Source organism: Erithacus rubecula (genome assembly GCF_903797595.1).
Source record: "Erithacus rubecula genome assembly, chromosome: 4".
NCBI lineage: Eukaryota > Metazoa > Chordata > Aves > Passeriformes > Muscicapidae > Erithacus > Erithacus rubecula.
In genome coordinates this window covers 65,694,274-65,709,881 of record NC_136686.1, presented here as the reverse complement: position 1 = coordinate 65,709,881, position 15,608 = coordinate 65,694,274, and the positions used below count along the sequence as shown (strand labels likewise).

General features: G+C 48.5%; 1 protein-coding gene across 9 annotated transcripts in view; it reads left to right on the top strand.

Annotated features, from left to right (window-relative positions):
• PFKFB3 (6-phosphofructo-2-kinase/fructose-2,6-biphosphatase 3) overlaps positions 1–15,179 on the top strand; it is a gene marked incomplete at its 3' end in the record, with an annotated part of 39,305 nt that extends 24,126 nt beyond the window's left edge. For 2 of the 9 annotated variants that reach the window (XM_079303992.1, XM_079303988.1), the window contains exons 2-16: positions 767–892; positions 1,172–1,268; positions 1,522–1,588; positions 1,711–1,785; positions 2,057–2,113; positions 3,780–3,904; positions 4,599–4,806; positions 5,025–5,171; positions 5,287–5,391; positions 6,343–6,472; positions 6,629–6,691; positions 6,826–6,890; positions 8,400–8,570; positions 9,543–9,565; positions 12,454–15,179. In XM_079303992.1, the coding sequence (XP_079160118.1) occupies positions 767–892; positions 1,172–1,268; positions 1,522–1,588; positions 1,711–1,785; positions 2,057–2,113; positions 3,780–3,904; positions 4,599–4,806; positions 5,025–5,171; positions 5,287–5,391; positions 6,343–6,472; positions 6,629–6,691; positions 6,826–6,890; positions 8,400–8,570; positions 9,543–9,565; positions 12,454–12,460 (1,466 nt within the window). Of the gene's footprint in view, positions 1–766; positions 893–1,171; positions 1,269–1,521; positions 1,589–1,710; positions 1,786–2,056; positions 2,114–3,779; positions 3,905–4,598; positions 4,807–5,024; positions 5,172–5,286; positions 5,392–6,342; positions 6,473–6,628; positions 6,692–6,825; positions 6,891–8,399; positions 8,580–8,686; positions 8,837–9,542; positions 9,566–11,341; positions 11,560–12,453 lie in introns of those variants that run through there. The other 7 variants (XM_079303991.1, XM_079303987.1, XM_079303989.1 and 4 more) reach the window with 6 other exon arrangements.
• Between the last annotated feature and the right edge of the window lie 429 nt (positions 15,180–15,608).

Below are 15,608 nucleotides of genomic sequence, written 5' to 3'. Positions count from 1 at the left end.
GGGAGCCCCTGGCATCCCCTGGTCCCACCTTCAGCAGCTGTGACAGGCAGGCAGAGCTCTCCACCCAGGCCATAATTAAGCTGTGTTTTATGGCTCTGCCATCAGCCACTCACTCCCTGCATTCCTTTCCTATGAGGTCTCTGGGCTCACCATGGATGGAAGGGTGGGTGAGAAATCCCCTGCAGGGTCCCATCTGCCCTGCAAATGCTGCCTCTGGATTTTCTTTCCAGCTGTTTGACATGGACCCTCTTCACAACAACAACACAAACAAACAAAAAAAAAAACAAAACCAAGAAAACACTGAAACACACCCTACCAGCCTAGTAGTCTGGGTTTATGAGGGAAAAAATGGATAAATCACTTGGATATCTGCTTTTAAATGCTGGCAGTTCTGTGGTGTTCTTGCCTTGAAAATCCAGTTAGTTGGTTGTGTGTCAGCTGAAAAATCTAATCAAAGATTTTGGGGGAGATGCTTTCTGTGGATGAAGATCTTGGACCAGACCTAGTATTTCAGCACAGACACTGCTGCAGGGATGGATCCAAAATCATTGGCTATCCTTGAACTTTTCATGAAATTGGCCAAGCCATTGGAATTTGAAGTTGTGCTTGCTTTAATTTTTACTTTTTGCATCCATAAAGATGTTCTTGCTGTGGCTTTCAGGTTTTCTCCAGCTGCTGAAGTACTTTGAATGAGTCTTGATATAAACAAGTACCTTGATGCAGGATGAGCTGGAGAATTAACAGCTCCTGTTCTTTTTCCTTGCAGCCTGTGGGCCTCAGCTTGCCAATTCCCCCACTGTGATAGTCATGGTTGGCCTCCCAGCCCGTGGCAAGACCTACATCTCCAAGAAGCTGACTCGCTACCTCAACTGGATTGGTGTCCCCACAAAAGGTGAGGCTGGCACTCCCTTCCAGGGAAAAGCAGGATTTCCTCAGAATTAATTAATTTTGGGAGATAGATGGGAGGTAGTGGGGGATGTTTGAGATCCCACAGCCAAACATCAGCGTGTTCACATCCTGCTGCAGCCTGATTCTCCTTTGCTCTGAAAACCAAGGCATGCCCTGAGCCCTTTGCTCTGAGGATGTCACTCCTTGTCCCCAGCTTGCTTTCAGTGCAGGAGCTGCCCTAGTGAGCCATGCCCCTCACCTGTTTGGGTTTTTTCTCCCCCAGTGTTCAATGTCGGGGAGTATCGCCGTGAGGCTGTGAAGCATTACAGCTCCTACGACTTCTTCCGTCCTGACAACGAGGAGGCCATGAAAGTCAGGAGGTGAGGGGACCCCTCCCTGACCCCACAGCTTCTCCCCATGGCTGGGAGAACAGTTACTCACTTTGGGGGTGATGGACACAAGTTGGGTTCTGAATTTCCCCTGGGTTCTAATTTCCCCCGGGTTTGAATTTCTCCTGCCTGCTCAAGGAGGGTTCTGAGAGCTCAAAACTGAACCTGTACAGGATTGGTGACTTCAGGGTGGCCACCACACCCAGAGGACATCAGGGCCACACTTCTGTCCCCTCTTTTTCAGGCAATGTGCCATGGCTGCCCTGAGGGATGTGAAGCTGTACCTGACGGAGGAGGCTGGGCAGATTGCGGTGAGCTCCCAGATGTGCCCAGCTGTGCCAGCCCCAAAATCCTCTGCAATCCCTCCTGTGAGGAGGGGCTCTCTAAGAAACCAGGCCCTTGTGGTGCTAATTGAGACCTTTTGCTGTTTAAGGTTTTTGATGCCACCAACACCACGCGGGAGAGGAGAGGGATGATCCTGAACTTTGCCAAAGAGAATGGGTTCAAGGTCAGTGCCATGGGGTTGATGCATTGTTAATTCCTCTGTCATGTAGAGTCTTTTTCACTCATATGTTATCCTTATGCTGCTCCTGTGCTGGGCTTGATTAAAAATATGAAATTCTTTCTTCATTCATACCGAGTCATGGGGAAGGAAATGATGGCAGTGCAGAGGGAGAGGTTGGGTCAAGCAGGGAGGAGGCTGGGTTGAGCAAGGAGCTGGCTGAATGTTCCAAACCTTGGTGTGGTGGCTTTCAGCTGAGCTTTGCTTCTCTTCACAGGTGTTCTTCATAGAATCTGTCTGCAATGATCCCAACGTGGTTGCCACCAATGTTATGGTAAGTGTGGAACTGGTGCAAGTGTCCTGCTTTTGCTTTCCCTCCATTGTGGGGTAGGAATGGCATCACCTTCACAAGCTCTGGTCTCCATGGTGGACTTCAGCCCCCCTGGTATGTGCTGGATGGACAGCATAGCATGGCACTGGCAATCCAGGAGGTTCCTGGAGTGTGTTGAGGATTTCCTTCTCCAAGGGATAGCACCTCTCTCCTTGTTTGCTCTCCTATGTTGCACGTTGTTGGCACCAACAAGGAGGGGCTGGTGAGGAATGTGGAGCTCCTGGGCTGCAGTGGCTGTGAAGTGAGATGTCAGGAGAGCAGATTTTGGCCTGGAGTACCTGTTGGATAAAAAGCCCAGGAGGGAAGAGGAGCCCAAGAAAACAGGTTAATGCTCAAGGATCAGCTTCTCCAAGTTCAGCTGTGGTGCATTCCCAGCAAAGGAGCTGCCATCAAAAATGCCAGAATGAACAAGGAACTCCTGGACAAACTCAAACACAAAAAAGAAGCCTGCAGGGGCAGAGGATGGAAGCAAGGACAGGCAGCTGGGAGGAATACAGAGATTGGGTTAGGAAAGTCAAACCTTGACAGAATTGGGGGACTACAAGCTCGTACCACTGTTTGGGAAGATCATGGAGCAGATCATCCTGAAAACTCTGAGGCACATGGAAAATAAAAAGGTGATTGGTGACAGCCAACACAGCTTCTCTGGAGGCAAATCCTGCTGCTAACCAGGGACTGGGGCTGAAGAGTTTATTTTCCTCCTGCTGGAAGCTGTTGTCCCAGTGACCAACTTTTTGAGAGGTTGCACACAGCCTTTTCTACAACAAAATGCTCAGTTTGCTACTTTTTTTTTTTTTTGCTATAAGCTGGATTTTTTTTTTCAGGATTTTAATCCCTTTATTTGGAAACTACTGCTTGAAGGGCAAGAAAATGGTCTTCTGGCTGAGTGTGGGATTTTGCTCCACGGGGAACTGCAGATGAATGGTGTTCTTAGTGCTTGGATCAGTGTGGAAAATACACCCCAGGCTGGGATGCTGCCACATGTGTTTATCCATTGTGTTTTCTTGTTGGTTTCAGGACTGCTTTTGAAGTTACCAGTGTGTAATGGTGCTGTTCAAACCCAAGTCTTCAGGAAAAGCAGCCTGTTAGATTAGTTCAGGCAGGACTTAGTCCATGACAGTTTTGAATATTCACATTGCCTGTTTCCAGGGTCTTTCAGCCCAACAGCTTGCAGCAAATAATTCACAGAAAGGGGTTGAATGTTGCCATCCTGCTGCTGAGCTGGGATAAGCATCTTGTCTATGCTTGTGCACTTCCCTTTCTCAGCTTGAATTTGAACCTGATGAAGTTTTTTTTTTTAGCCATTAGAAAGCTGAGTTTTCTGCTGTTGGGTGGTGAGGTGCTACCCCAACTCTTGGGAGAATGTGAGTGGACTGTTAGTCTGTACTAACCATGCAATGGTTGATAAATTGTCCCACCTTATGCTTGGTTTTGGGTCTTGTTTGCTTCTTTTCTGCTCTGTGATGAGTGATGACTATAAAGTAGTCATCACTTACTTTCATCTGATCACTAGATCTTGACAGGACTTTGAAATTCCAGATTAGCACTGTCTGGCTTGGAAAGCTTCCTAACCTCTCCTTGTGGTATTTTTTTTTTTTTTCTGTTGCAGGAAGTCAAATTGTCCAGCCCAGATTATCGGGACTGTAATTCCACTGATGCCATGGAGGATTTCATGAAGAGGATCAATTGTTACCAAGCCAGCTACCAGCCTCTTGACCCTGATGACTATGACAGGTGAGAGACCTCGACTTCTTGAGCTGCCCTCTGCCAGGAGAGGAACAGTGATGGGTGGAGCTGTATTTCACTTTGTCTTCAAACACCTGGCTGTGCTAGAATGATTTATGGCCAGGCCTCACCTTGAATTCAGGCCTTTTACAGGAAAATGCTGGTTTCCCCAGGCCCTGTGCCAGGGAAATGGGCACTGATGCCTTCCCAGGCTCTTCTGGGCTCAGATGATCTGTTCTCAACCTTGTTCTGCCTAAGTACAAAGGCTTTGGGAAAGCACTTGAGTTTGAGTGGTTAAGGTGCTTCTTTTCATTGTCCCACTTAAGGAAGGGGCTGCTTGGCTCAAACCACAGGATTGAGCAAGCCCTGAGGGTTCTGCCTGGTGGTTGTGTGCCTTGGAAAAGTTTTGCTGTCCTGCCTGACTCTGCAGGCACCTCCCAGCCTCTCCACTGCTCACAGACACGTCTGATTGTCCCAGTCCTGCTGATCCCTGTCCTGGGGAGGCACATGTTCCCTGTGTGTCCTGTTTAATCCTCTTTCCTGCTGCAGGAGGAGGGCTGGTGATTACACTGCTGCTATTGAGCTCTCCATGAATCCCCATTACCTGTTGGCTCCCTGCAGGAAATCCTTTGAGCCTGGGATTACACGAACAGGGAACTCACACAGGGCTCCTTTTGAGAATGACATCTCTGTCTGCCCCCAGGGAACTTTCTCTCATCAAAGTCATCGACGTTGGCCGGCGGTTCCTGGTGAACAGGGTTCAGGATCACATCCAGAGCAGGATTGTTTATTACCTGATGAACATCCACGTGCAGCCCCGCACCATCTACCTGTGCCGGCACGGGGAGAGCGAGTTCAACCTCAAGGGCAGGATTGGGGGGGACTCTGGCCTCTCCAACAGGGGCAAGAAGGTGAGGGAGAGGGAAAGTCATCCCCTCTGGCTTCCAGGGGTGATCTGGCTGATGTTTGGCATGCTGAGGGTCCATCTGTAGCTCTTGGGGATCAATGAGTGTGGCTGCCCTTCCTCTCCGAGAAGATCTTCCTGCCTATGGAAGCCTGGGAAGTAGGGAAGAAGGCCCATTGGCAAGCTGTGAACCAGGAGCCAACCTCTTTTTATTATATCCCACAGTTTGCAGAGGCACTGAATAAATTTGTGGAAGAGCAGAACCTGAAGGACCTCAAAATTTGGACGAGCCAGCTAAAGAGGACAATCCAAACAGCTGAAGCTCTCCAGCTGCCCTATGAGCAGTGGAAGGCACTCAATGAAATAGATGCTGTGAGTATCTGTGCTGCTTCTTGCTTAACTAGAGAAAGTGAGGTTTTGTCTGGCTGTGCTGGTGCTGCTTGACTTTAACATTTTCAGTAACCTCATGGTTGTCCTGCCCTGGCAGGGTGTGTGTGAAGAAATGACCTATGAAGAAATCAGGGAGCAGCATCCAGAGGAATTTGCTCTGCGTGACCAGGATAAATATTACTACCGTTATCCTTCTGGGGAGGTAGGTCTGCAGGGACACCTTCAGAAACATTTTACTTTAAATGTAGCCTTTTTTTCCCTCATGCTGTCCTCTCCTCTTGAGCAAAGAAGCAGTGAAAGCTCCAAGAAATGAGAATTAAGAGATCAGGGCTCATGTTTTCCTCTACCTTGTGAGCTCTTGTGAAGTCTTGGCATATGAAGTTCTCACTTAACAGTTCCACTGACTTCATAGGAGATTAGTAGGGAATGGTCTCTGGAGGTTTCTAGTCCAACCTCCATCATTCTATCTGCTCAGTTTTGTGCTGCCCCAATTTTCTCTCCTTTCTAAAAAAAGTAATATTCACCTTGTTCTCAGTATGATTCCCTAAGGATTGATGCTAATATCTCTGTTCCTGGCAGTCTGCTGTGAGGGTGACACAATGAGGTGGGAATTGGCATCAGTTCTGGATGATACTTTAGGCTGTGAATTGAGCTAATTATCCCCAAATGTAAAGTCATGCCCATAGATATTTCAGAAAAACCTTTGGAGATATCCTTATGACCCTGTATCTAATAGAAGAATATGTGGGGATATCAGACACCAACTCTGAGTGTCTGGGGCTCCTGCCTGTCTGTTGTGGTTTTTTGAGGCCTTCAAAATCCTGGGATTTCTCAGGTTGCTCCTGACTTCTCAGACCTTTAAAATCCTGTACAAAATCAAATATCAAGATGATGGAGAGGTTCTATCTTCAAAGCCTTTGCTGCTTACCTTAATTCTCCAGGAATGAGCTGTGATTCACAGAGATGTGAATGGCTCCTTTTCTGACAGAGGAATTACAAGTTCCAGAGTAGCCTGAGGATGAGGATTTATTTCTTTATGGCAGTTGTTGGTTTTCTCAGAGGCATTAAATCAGGAGGTGTGCCAAGACAAGGACTGTTTGGGGATGCTCATTGCCTTGATTCCATGGCTCATGTCCCTTCCCTTCTGTCCCAGTCCTACCAAGACCTGGTGCAGCGCCTGGAGCCAGTCATCATGGAGCTGGAGAGGCAGGAGAATGTCCTTGTCATCTGCCACCAGGCTGTCATGCGCTGTCTCCTGGCATATTTCCTGGACAAGAGTGCAGGTGAGCTCCCTGTCCCTGGAGGAGGATTGGCCCTGTGGCAGGGGGAGGAGGGTGTTCACATCCTGGAGTGTGCATCTCTCTGCTGTGGGGTGCAGGTGCCTGAGGCTGCCTTTGGAGGGGAGCTGGGATAACCCTCCTGCTTTGCTGTCTCTGCAGATGAAATGCCCTACCTGAAGTGTCCCCTGCACACAGTGTTGAAGCTGACCCCAGTAGCCTATGGTGAGTGAGACCTTCCTAAACATGCCAGGGTGACTTGTACCTTCTCCTCAATCCAGGCTGTCTGGGATAAAATCTGTGGTGGGGAACTTGGTGGCATCCTGGCCTTGCTGATGTCTTTGTGCTCCTTTCTGCAGGCTGCAGGGTGGAATCCATCTCACTGAATATTGAAGCAGTCAACACACACAGAGATCGACCAGAGGTGAGTGCTGCTTTTCCCTGGGGCTGTCCTTTGGTGTCCCTCTCCTGTCCCCTGTGGTCAGCTGGCAGTGGGAACTGCCAAGTAATGCCTGGGGTGGGTGTGGGAGGATTGCTCAGCTGGGTGCTTGGAAGTGCTGCTGGAAGATTGGGAGCATCAGATGTGTTCTTGCTCTGCAAAGTCGTGGCCAGTTGAGGGTTTTCCAAGGGAAGAGGACTCTCTTGCATGTTCCTGCTTCCCAGTGTGTTTGCCCAGGGAAAACACCTCCCTGGTCTCTGACTTTCCCTGCATGGTCATCCACTTGCCTGAGCAAGGGGTGGAGCTGTGGGTGGAGAAGGTGACTTCTCCCAGGTCTCACAGCTGCCTGGCAGAGCCTGGGCTCAGTGCTTGCCCTACATCTGCCTCTGAGGGTCTTTTTCCTGGTATACCTGTGGCTCTCTGTCATTCTACAGGGTGGTTGGTGGCAGTGCTGGGCTGGGGATGCTCTGTGGAGGAGACCCCTCCTGTGGAGAAACACCCAACCCTACAGGAATTTATCTGCCAAGTGCTCTACTGGAGCTCAGAGGCCAGAACAGGAGGATGCCAGCCCAGTGTCAGGGCTGGGCAGCCACCCAGAGTGGGCCACAGGGACCCTGGCAGCACCCATGTCCCAAGATGCTGGGCCATTCCAACTTGTGCTTAGTGGTGGTGGAGCCCTAAGTGATGCTGAACAGTCCCCTTTTGGCCCACATCTCCTTTCCTTTGCTTCCCCTGTCAGGAGGCAGCACCTGAGCCTCCTGCCCATCCCTGCAGCTGTAGGGGGGAAGCCAGTCCTTCCCCCTGCCTGGGGCCATGGATGCCCTGCTTTGCCACCCTCTCTGGGATGGCAGCAGGGCCTCGTGTAGGGTGGGCTGAGACTGGTGCCAAGTGCTTGGGTGCCCCTGCTCAGCTTTGCCTCCAGCCCTCCTGGCTTGAGTTGGAGCTTGGTGCTGACCCTTGCTGGCTGCTCTGCTCCCACTCCCCAAATCTTCCTGATCAGCCTGGGCTGGCTCATCTTCCCTCTTCTTGCTTTCACTCCTCTCTGTCTGGGTGGAGGGACCAGCTTTGAGGAGGAGACTGATGGGCACCTCTGTGTGCAGAGTCATGGCTTGATTGCTGCTGGGTGTGTTCAGCTACCTGTAGCTATTTTTTTTTTGTCAGCTGAGACTCAGATGAGGAGAAAATCTGCCTCATGTCTGAGTGCAGAGCCTTTTTTAACCTCTCCTCCCTGTCTGCACTCTTAAACATTTTGCATCAGGGTTTTTTGGTTTTTTTTTTTTGTGTCCAGAGCCTTTCAGTGCATCCTTTGCTCAGTGACTGTGGGTAAAAATAAACCACTTTAAGATTAAAAAAAAAAAAAAAGAAAACCAAAGCAACTTGCTTCTTTTTTTTCCCCCCTTTATATAACTGTTGCCTTCTTCCCTTTTTCCTTTATTTTGCTTTATTTTTTTTTTTTATATTTACTTTTATTTTCTTTGTCTCACTTTAATTTAGGAAGCAAAGAAGGGACCTAACCCGCTCATGAGACGCAATAGCGTTACCCCTCTAGCAAGCCCAGAGCCCACCAAAAAGCCTCGAATCAACAGCTTTGAGGAGCATGTGGCTGTTTCTCCTGCCCTGCCAGGCTGTGTTCCTCAGGAAGTGCCCACGCAGATGCCGGGACAAGTTAGTTGATCTTTTCTTTTTTTTTTTTTTTTGTTTTTTTTCCGCTTTCCTTTTTTTTTTTTTTTCTTTTTGTTGTTGTTCTTGTTTTGTTTGTTGTCCTCCTGTCACTGCTGAAGCTGAGGAGCTGCTTGCACTTGTCGTAACCTGTGCTGCCGTCTGACATGCATCCTCCTCCCACAGCTGCTGTCCATGCCTGTTGATTCTCTCTTGAGTTTTGGGAGTGTCATGAACTTTCCACCAAGCTCTAGGGCTGCATTAATTTAGTGTCTTCAACCTCCTGAGGGGTCTCCTCCCTGGATTGAGCAGGAACAAAGGGCTCGTGCCTTCCCTCTGGGTGTGCTTGGCTCTGGGCATGACAATAAATCAAATACTCTTCCTCTCTTAAGGAGGAGCTGCCAAGACTCACCTTTTCTCCTTCATCTTGGGGCTGTAGGCAAAATGGACCAAAACTGAGTAGAAAGCTGTTGGTGGGGTGAAGCTGGGTGAAACCCTGTGGGCAGTGCCATGGTGCTCGTGTGTCCTCTCTTCACCCACCCATGAAGGGACATAGGAAGAGAGGCCTTGCTTGCTGCTCACTTCTCCAGGCACAAACCCCTCTCCTAAGCTCACTAGGGAGTTCCTATATAATCTATAGGAGCCTTTGCCATGCTGCCCTTGCCCCCAGCTGCCTGTTGGATCTTGCTGTCTGTGTTGGTCCTTTCTCCCCTTGCCCAGACCCTGGGCAGGTTAGGAATGGCTCTGTGCTCCCCCTTTGCCCTGCTTGGTTGTTGCTTTGCATGAGCCTCCCAGGTGGGCAGCTGGGTCTGTCTCAGCTCCCAGGGCTCTGTTTGGGCTGGTTCAGCCTCACAAAAACCCTTTTGCCAGCTCTGGCTGACTGGTGCTCCTTGCTGCTGTCCACTGTCCTCTGCCTGGTGTGGCGTGGAGTTACTGATGCCTCTCTCTGTTCTTTCTGTTCTCTCTGTCTCTCTGCAGCCTTTACTAGGGAAGGCATGCCTGTAAGTACCTCTTGAGTCTTATTCCCCCTTCCAACCCTTTTTCCATGTCTCTTGCCATCCTGCTGAGTTGTTTTGTTGTTGCAAAATCTGGATGGAGTGTGGGTTTCTTGGAGTTACATTTCGCTGTTTTGTGGGAGATTTATTTTAGAAAAGGTAAAGAGGAGAAATGTGGGTGCTGGTTTTGTGTCCTAGCTTGATGAAATGTCCCAATTTTGCTGTGAAATTAAGCAAATTGTCACTTTGATGCCTATGGGTGATGTTGTTGGGTTTTCCTGGAGTTGTCTCCTTTGTGATAGTCTTGTACTGTAGGTGAGACCTGGGTGCTCTGTCTTTCCTGAGGGCTCTGAGTTGTGTCTGTGACTGATTGATTGCACCAGGGAGGTATCTGAGAAGCTTCTGACCTTCTCAGGAATTGGTTTTCTGGAGCTGGATGATCCTGGGACCAGCCATCTGCAGTTCTACAAACTTGGATTTTGTGAACAGCTTAGATGTTGTGGGCAGAGTGAATGGAAGTTGTCCTTCTCTACCTCTGTTTAGAAAGCAAAACCTCTTGAGCATTTTGTGCACTAATTGTGAATAATCAAGGCTCTGGTTTGACTTAGTGCTGTTACATCCCTGAGTAACAGGAACAGGGCAGCTCCTGGATAAATTTGAAGCCTTTGGACTTAATGCTGGATTGAGTTGAGCAGTTGTTGATATGTGCTCAGATGTCTTTTCAAAGACTGGGAGGACTTTGGGTCTGAGCTGATACTGGGTAGTGTCCAGGAGGTCTTTTTGCCCTCTGAGGGCCAGTTTCAATCAGGATGGCTGTGAGCATCCCTGGCTTGGGTTGTTTTGTGGGCTGGAGATGGAGGGATCTGCTCCAACATGGCCTGGCCAGAGCTCAGCTTTGCTTGCCTGCAGCAGCTGTTGAATCTCAGATTTCTTCCCCTTTCAGAGTAAACAGCTTTGAGAAAAGGGAAGTTAGGACTGTAGCACTTTGCTTTGCTGGTGGATGGGTTGGCTGGGGTCACTGAGTGTAGAGGTTGAGTTGCTGAGCATGGCCTGCATGCCTGTGATCCTTCCCTTGCTGCTCATGGCCACTACAGCCCCTGATGAAACCTGGTCCTCTTGGGCTGCTCTGAAAGCATTTTAGTTTTTGTCCACCCTTTCCTCCATGATTTTCACACCTGTATTGTAACAAAAGGCACTGCATGCCTTGGTGCTGGCTGGGACACTGAGAACACTCTGGTGTCGAGTTTGGGAGATGGATGTGTCAGGTTTTTCTGGAGCTGGCAGTGATGGTTACCCAGCAAATTTAAAATCTCCAGGTGCTGGGAGCCTGTCCCAGCCTGTGCAGGCTGCTTTTGTGGGACCCTTGAGGAAATGCCAAAGCCAGGGCTTGGTGACCATCACACTGCTGTTAGCCCTGGCAGCCTGCTGCCTTGTACACTGGTTTGGTCCCTCACTGTCACCCCAGCATGGGGCTGGGGAGATGGAAAGCATCTCCTTCAACTTGCACCATGGGCTTGGGCTGGTAATGGGAGCTCACTGCACCATCCCTCACTGTTGGGGTTTGACCCCCATCCAGGAGGACAGGGGACAGCTGGAGAGTCTGGGGACAGGGCTGAGACCTCAGAGTCCTCCTGGCTGTGGGATTGAGCTGCCTGGAGGTTGTGGGACTACCTGCTGTGATGATTTCTTTTCCTTTTGCTTGGTTTGTGATCCAAAGTGCACTTTTGAACAGTCACCTGATCCCCTCCCTTCTTCTCCCCTTCACTTTTCATGCTTAAAAAGAAGACCTGTTTGTCACTTTCTCAAAGTTTTCTCTTTGCTAATATTTCCAAGGTAAATGGCTGTGGTGCATGTGGCTTTTCCTAACCCTCCTCCTGTCTCCTTAGATAACAGAGAGAACAGCTCAGCTTGCTCTGCCTTGTAGCCTGGCTGGGGTTCCTGGTGCTTGTAAGAGACAGCTTAGGTAGTTAAAGCATTAAAAAATACCCAAAAATCCACTAAAAAGAAATTTTAAAATCTCACCCCTAAAAAGAGAGAGAATCCTTCCTAGCTGTTTCCCAGTCCTTTTTTTCCCCTACCTTGTTTCATGTAGTTCTGTGAGTTGGGAAATGTCCTTGTTGGCCCCCTGGGATTCTCCTGGAGCAGATGCTCCCCTTGGGGCTGGTCCTGCTTGTGTTTAGCTGGTTGTCTCTGGTTTTGTGGTCCTCACCTCGTGCTGGTGGGTACCTGCTGTCATCATTTTGTACCAGGGCTGTGTCTGGAGCATCTCTTGGGGCCCATGAAACCTCATGGGGTGTCACCAGGGGAGTTGTGCTGCTGCTCTACCACTGGTGGGGCTGGTTCTTGGCATGGCCAGTGGGAGGGGAGCTGCCTATTCTTGGCATTGCCAAGGATGGACAAACAATGAACATTGTCCTTGGCATGGCAGGAGGGACACTGCCCACCCTCAGGGGCAGCAAGAGAGGTGTTTAAATGGGGGGGGAACAAGTGAGATATGGTTAGATGGGGGAGCAAGAGAGAGGTGTTTAAATGAGGGGGGAACAAGTGAGATATGGTTAGATGGGGGAGCAAGAGATGTTTAATTGAGCTGCTTGAGTGAGCTCTATGGTCCCCTGTCTCCATGGACCAAAGAGAAGGGCAGACAGGGTGGGGTGGGAGGGTTGCCTTGGTTTAGCTCAGTTTTAAGGGCTATCTAAATTCCAATCCTGTAGCTCAAGGCAGGCAGGGGGTGAGCAGCGATTGTCACCTGCCTCTCTCCTGGGGTGGGCAGTGTCCTCTCCTGTGTGGTGGGTGCTTTGTGGTGACCCGTGTGGCTTTGTTCCTCCTCACCCCCCTGTGCTCTGGAAGGTGCTGCTGTGCTGGAGCCTGACCCCTCTGTCCCCCTCTCGTTGCAGAACATGAACAGCTCCCAGAAGCCGTCGTGACTGCGCCGCCAGCTTCTCATCCCATCGCCATTCCCGAAGCTTGCTGGCCCCTGGGCCCCTCCAGCTCTGGCTGTGCCAGCCCCACGCTGGGCTGGCTCCACTCACGCTGCCAGCTCCTCCCCAAAACCCCACTGCTGCTCGGGGGGGATGCAGGAGAGCTGAGGAGGAGCAGCCCAGCTCTCCTCTCCAGCATCCTGTTAGGTCGTAGCGAGCTGTAAAGTGCTTCTGTAGTGCACAGGAGTTTCATTTTCTTCTCTTTTTCAGTGGTTTTGATCTTCTGTATAGATGATTGGTACCCATCCATCTCAGGGTGGGGTGTGTATATATGTGGATGGTGCAGGGTTAGCAGAGAAACACGGGGAAGGGGGGTGGGCAAAAGGGGTTTTGCATTTTTTTTTTTTAAATTATTATTATTAATGTTGTTAATTACTTTTGAATAAGCCCCTAACATGCTGTGCTGCAGTCCCTCACCCACACTACAGTTGGTCACACATGCCAGCCTGGCTCATGCAGATCTGTGAGCACCAGGAAAGCAGCTGTGTCAACTCCTTCACTGCAAGAACTGCTGGGTTTAATAAAAAAAATCAACCCATTCTTCCACTTTTTTTTTTTTTTTTTTTTGTCAAAGAGGTTTGCAGAGAATGTAGATCTGCTGCTACAATAGGTTGAAAGATGCCTGCAGTGCATGAGGAACCATGCCAGCAGGGGCTTGGGTGATGCTTTCATCTTGGGGAGCACTCAGATTGTCTGAGTTCAGGCATGGGCTGAATTTTGGGGAGGCTGAGCACTGTTTGAGGTGCTGTGCTGGTACTTCATCTCCCCTTTCTTCTTTTTTAGATGAAAGTGGAGGTATTGGGAAGGGTTTGAAACCTAAGGCTTAGATGCATTTTGCAGACACACAGGTCTCATGGAGGTGGCCAGAGGTCTGACTGCAAAAAGCCACACTAAGGGACAGTTTTGTCTGTATTTTTTAAATTTTACACACACGTGTGTATATGTGTATACTTATAAACAGCTTGGTTTTTGCACTTTATTTGTGGCAGAAGCATAACTACTTTATTTTTTTTCCAAGTTGTGCCCCTTAACAGGGGAAGCCTGAGTACAGGCAACTTTTTCTGTTTGTTTTTAATTGTATTTTGCATGCTAGAAAGCTGAGACTACAAAATAATAGTAGTTACAGTGTGTGAGGTGGGGGAAACAGGGTGAGGTCCTGACTGACTCCATCAGCCAACTCCCAGTGGTTTGATCCATAAGCTCCCTTGTTGGCAGCCTGTCCTGGGCTAGGAGACAGCAGTTAAAAATGGCAATTAACCACTATTGCTTTGTGCAAAAGTCTGTGGATTTTAGATTTTTTTAAAATTTTTTTTCAGTGTTTTGAGTTGGTTTTGGGATTTTTTTCCCCCCACCTATGTGCAGCATCTTCTCCATACCCATCTCATGAATTTTTTTTTTTTTTTGCTGAAGGCAGCGCCCCTTCCTTTGGCTTCATCCTTTCCCCATTGTCCTGCACACCATCCCCAGAGATGGGAGAGGAGAGGCTTGGTGGAGAAATGCTATTTTTTTGTGAGTGTGTGTGTTTGGGGGGTGGGTTTGGTCTGTTTTTCCTTTGGGAAAAGGTGAACCACAGTGCCTGCAGGGCCATGCTCAGCCCATGTCCCCTGGGGGTGACAGTCCTGGCAGTGCCCTGCCTGTGAGAGCTTGTGCATATGTGTATCATAGCCCTGTACAGATAAAACAACACTCCCCCTCCTTGCTCTATTTCTGTTGAAATAATCTCATTAAAAGCAGACTTCTCCCTCTGTGCCCTGGGTGGCATCTTGTGCTTTTGGTTTCTCTGCCTTTCACACAAATGAATGTTTTTGGGGAAGCTGCTCACTTGGCTCTTGTCAACTTCCTCCTTCATGGGGAGTTTTATCTCTCCCCTCCTCCTGCTGCAGAAAGATAAGCCAGCAAATACAAACATGATGTCTGGCTGCCCTGAGATCAGCCCTGTACACGTGAAATTGTGTGGATGTTTTGGTGTGTATTTGTCTGTGTGTGTATATATATAAATATATATATAAAAAACAGAAAAAAAAAAAAAACCCCAACAAAATGGCCCTAAACTTTCATCCTTTGGTAATAATAGATGTCTAAATAGATCTACAAAAACCTGGAATTTGAATGTGGTGGTTTTTTCCAGCATTGGGAAAATTGCTCTCTTAGTTCCTCTTGTGCTGCAGGGATTTGGTGGGATGGTGTCAAATCTGTGCCATCACAACTGCCCCAAAAAACTTGCTGTCCATTTTTCTGGTTAACAGAGCCAAGGATTGGGCAGTTGATGCCACAGCCAAGGCACATTGGGAGAGAGGACATGTCAAACCACACCAATGATTTCTTCCCCCATCTTTTTTTTTCCCCCTCTCTGATTTGTTTTCCTTTGTGATACTTGAATTTATTTTTTTATTTTTTTTTTTTAATAGCAAAGCGCTCTTTATTTATTTAATGTATACTGCAAAGCTTGGAGAGAAGGGTGTAGTTACTTGGGATTACTTTTTTTTTTTTTTTTTTTAATTGGTGGTATGTTAACTGTTCTGTAAATACATCTGGAATAATTGCCTGATATAAAGCTGTGCCAGCTTAAAAACAGGGTATGCCTTTCAGAAATTTGTATATTTTGCAGTTGCTGGACCAATAAAATACCTTGTTGAAATACAGATGTGACTTGTTCTTCCTTGTGTCAGAAATTATGCTCTCAGGCCCTAAGGGTCACCTTCTGCTACCCTGTGCCTCATACCTGTTCTTGTGCCTCATAAATAAAAAATTCTCAGAGAGATTGTGGATGCTCCATGCCTGGAAGTGTTCAAGGGTGAGTTGAAGAGGGCTTGGAGCAACCTGGTCTAGGGGAAGGTGTTTTTCAAGACATTCTATGAATTTTACAGGTGTTAACACCTACTTAGGGCAAGAAAATGCCCCCCCATGCTCTACATGCTACATCAGTCTGGAGTAGAAAATTGTGTTTTGGGACATTTTCTGCCTAAATCTAGATCTAGGCTGTTTTTAGGTAGGAGTAGGCAGTTACCCAAACCTTGTCTAGTTCTTGAAATGAAATATCTGGGTGCTGAATGGAGGGCTGGACAAGAGCT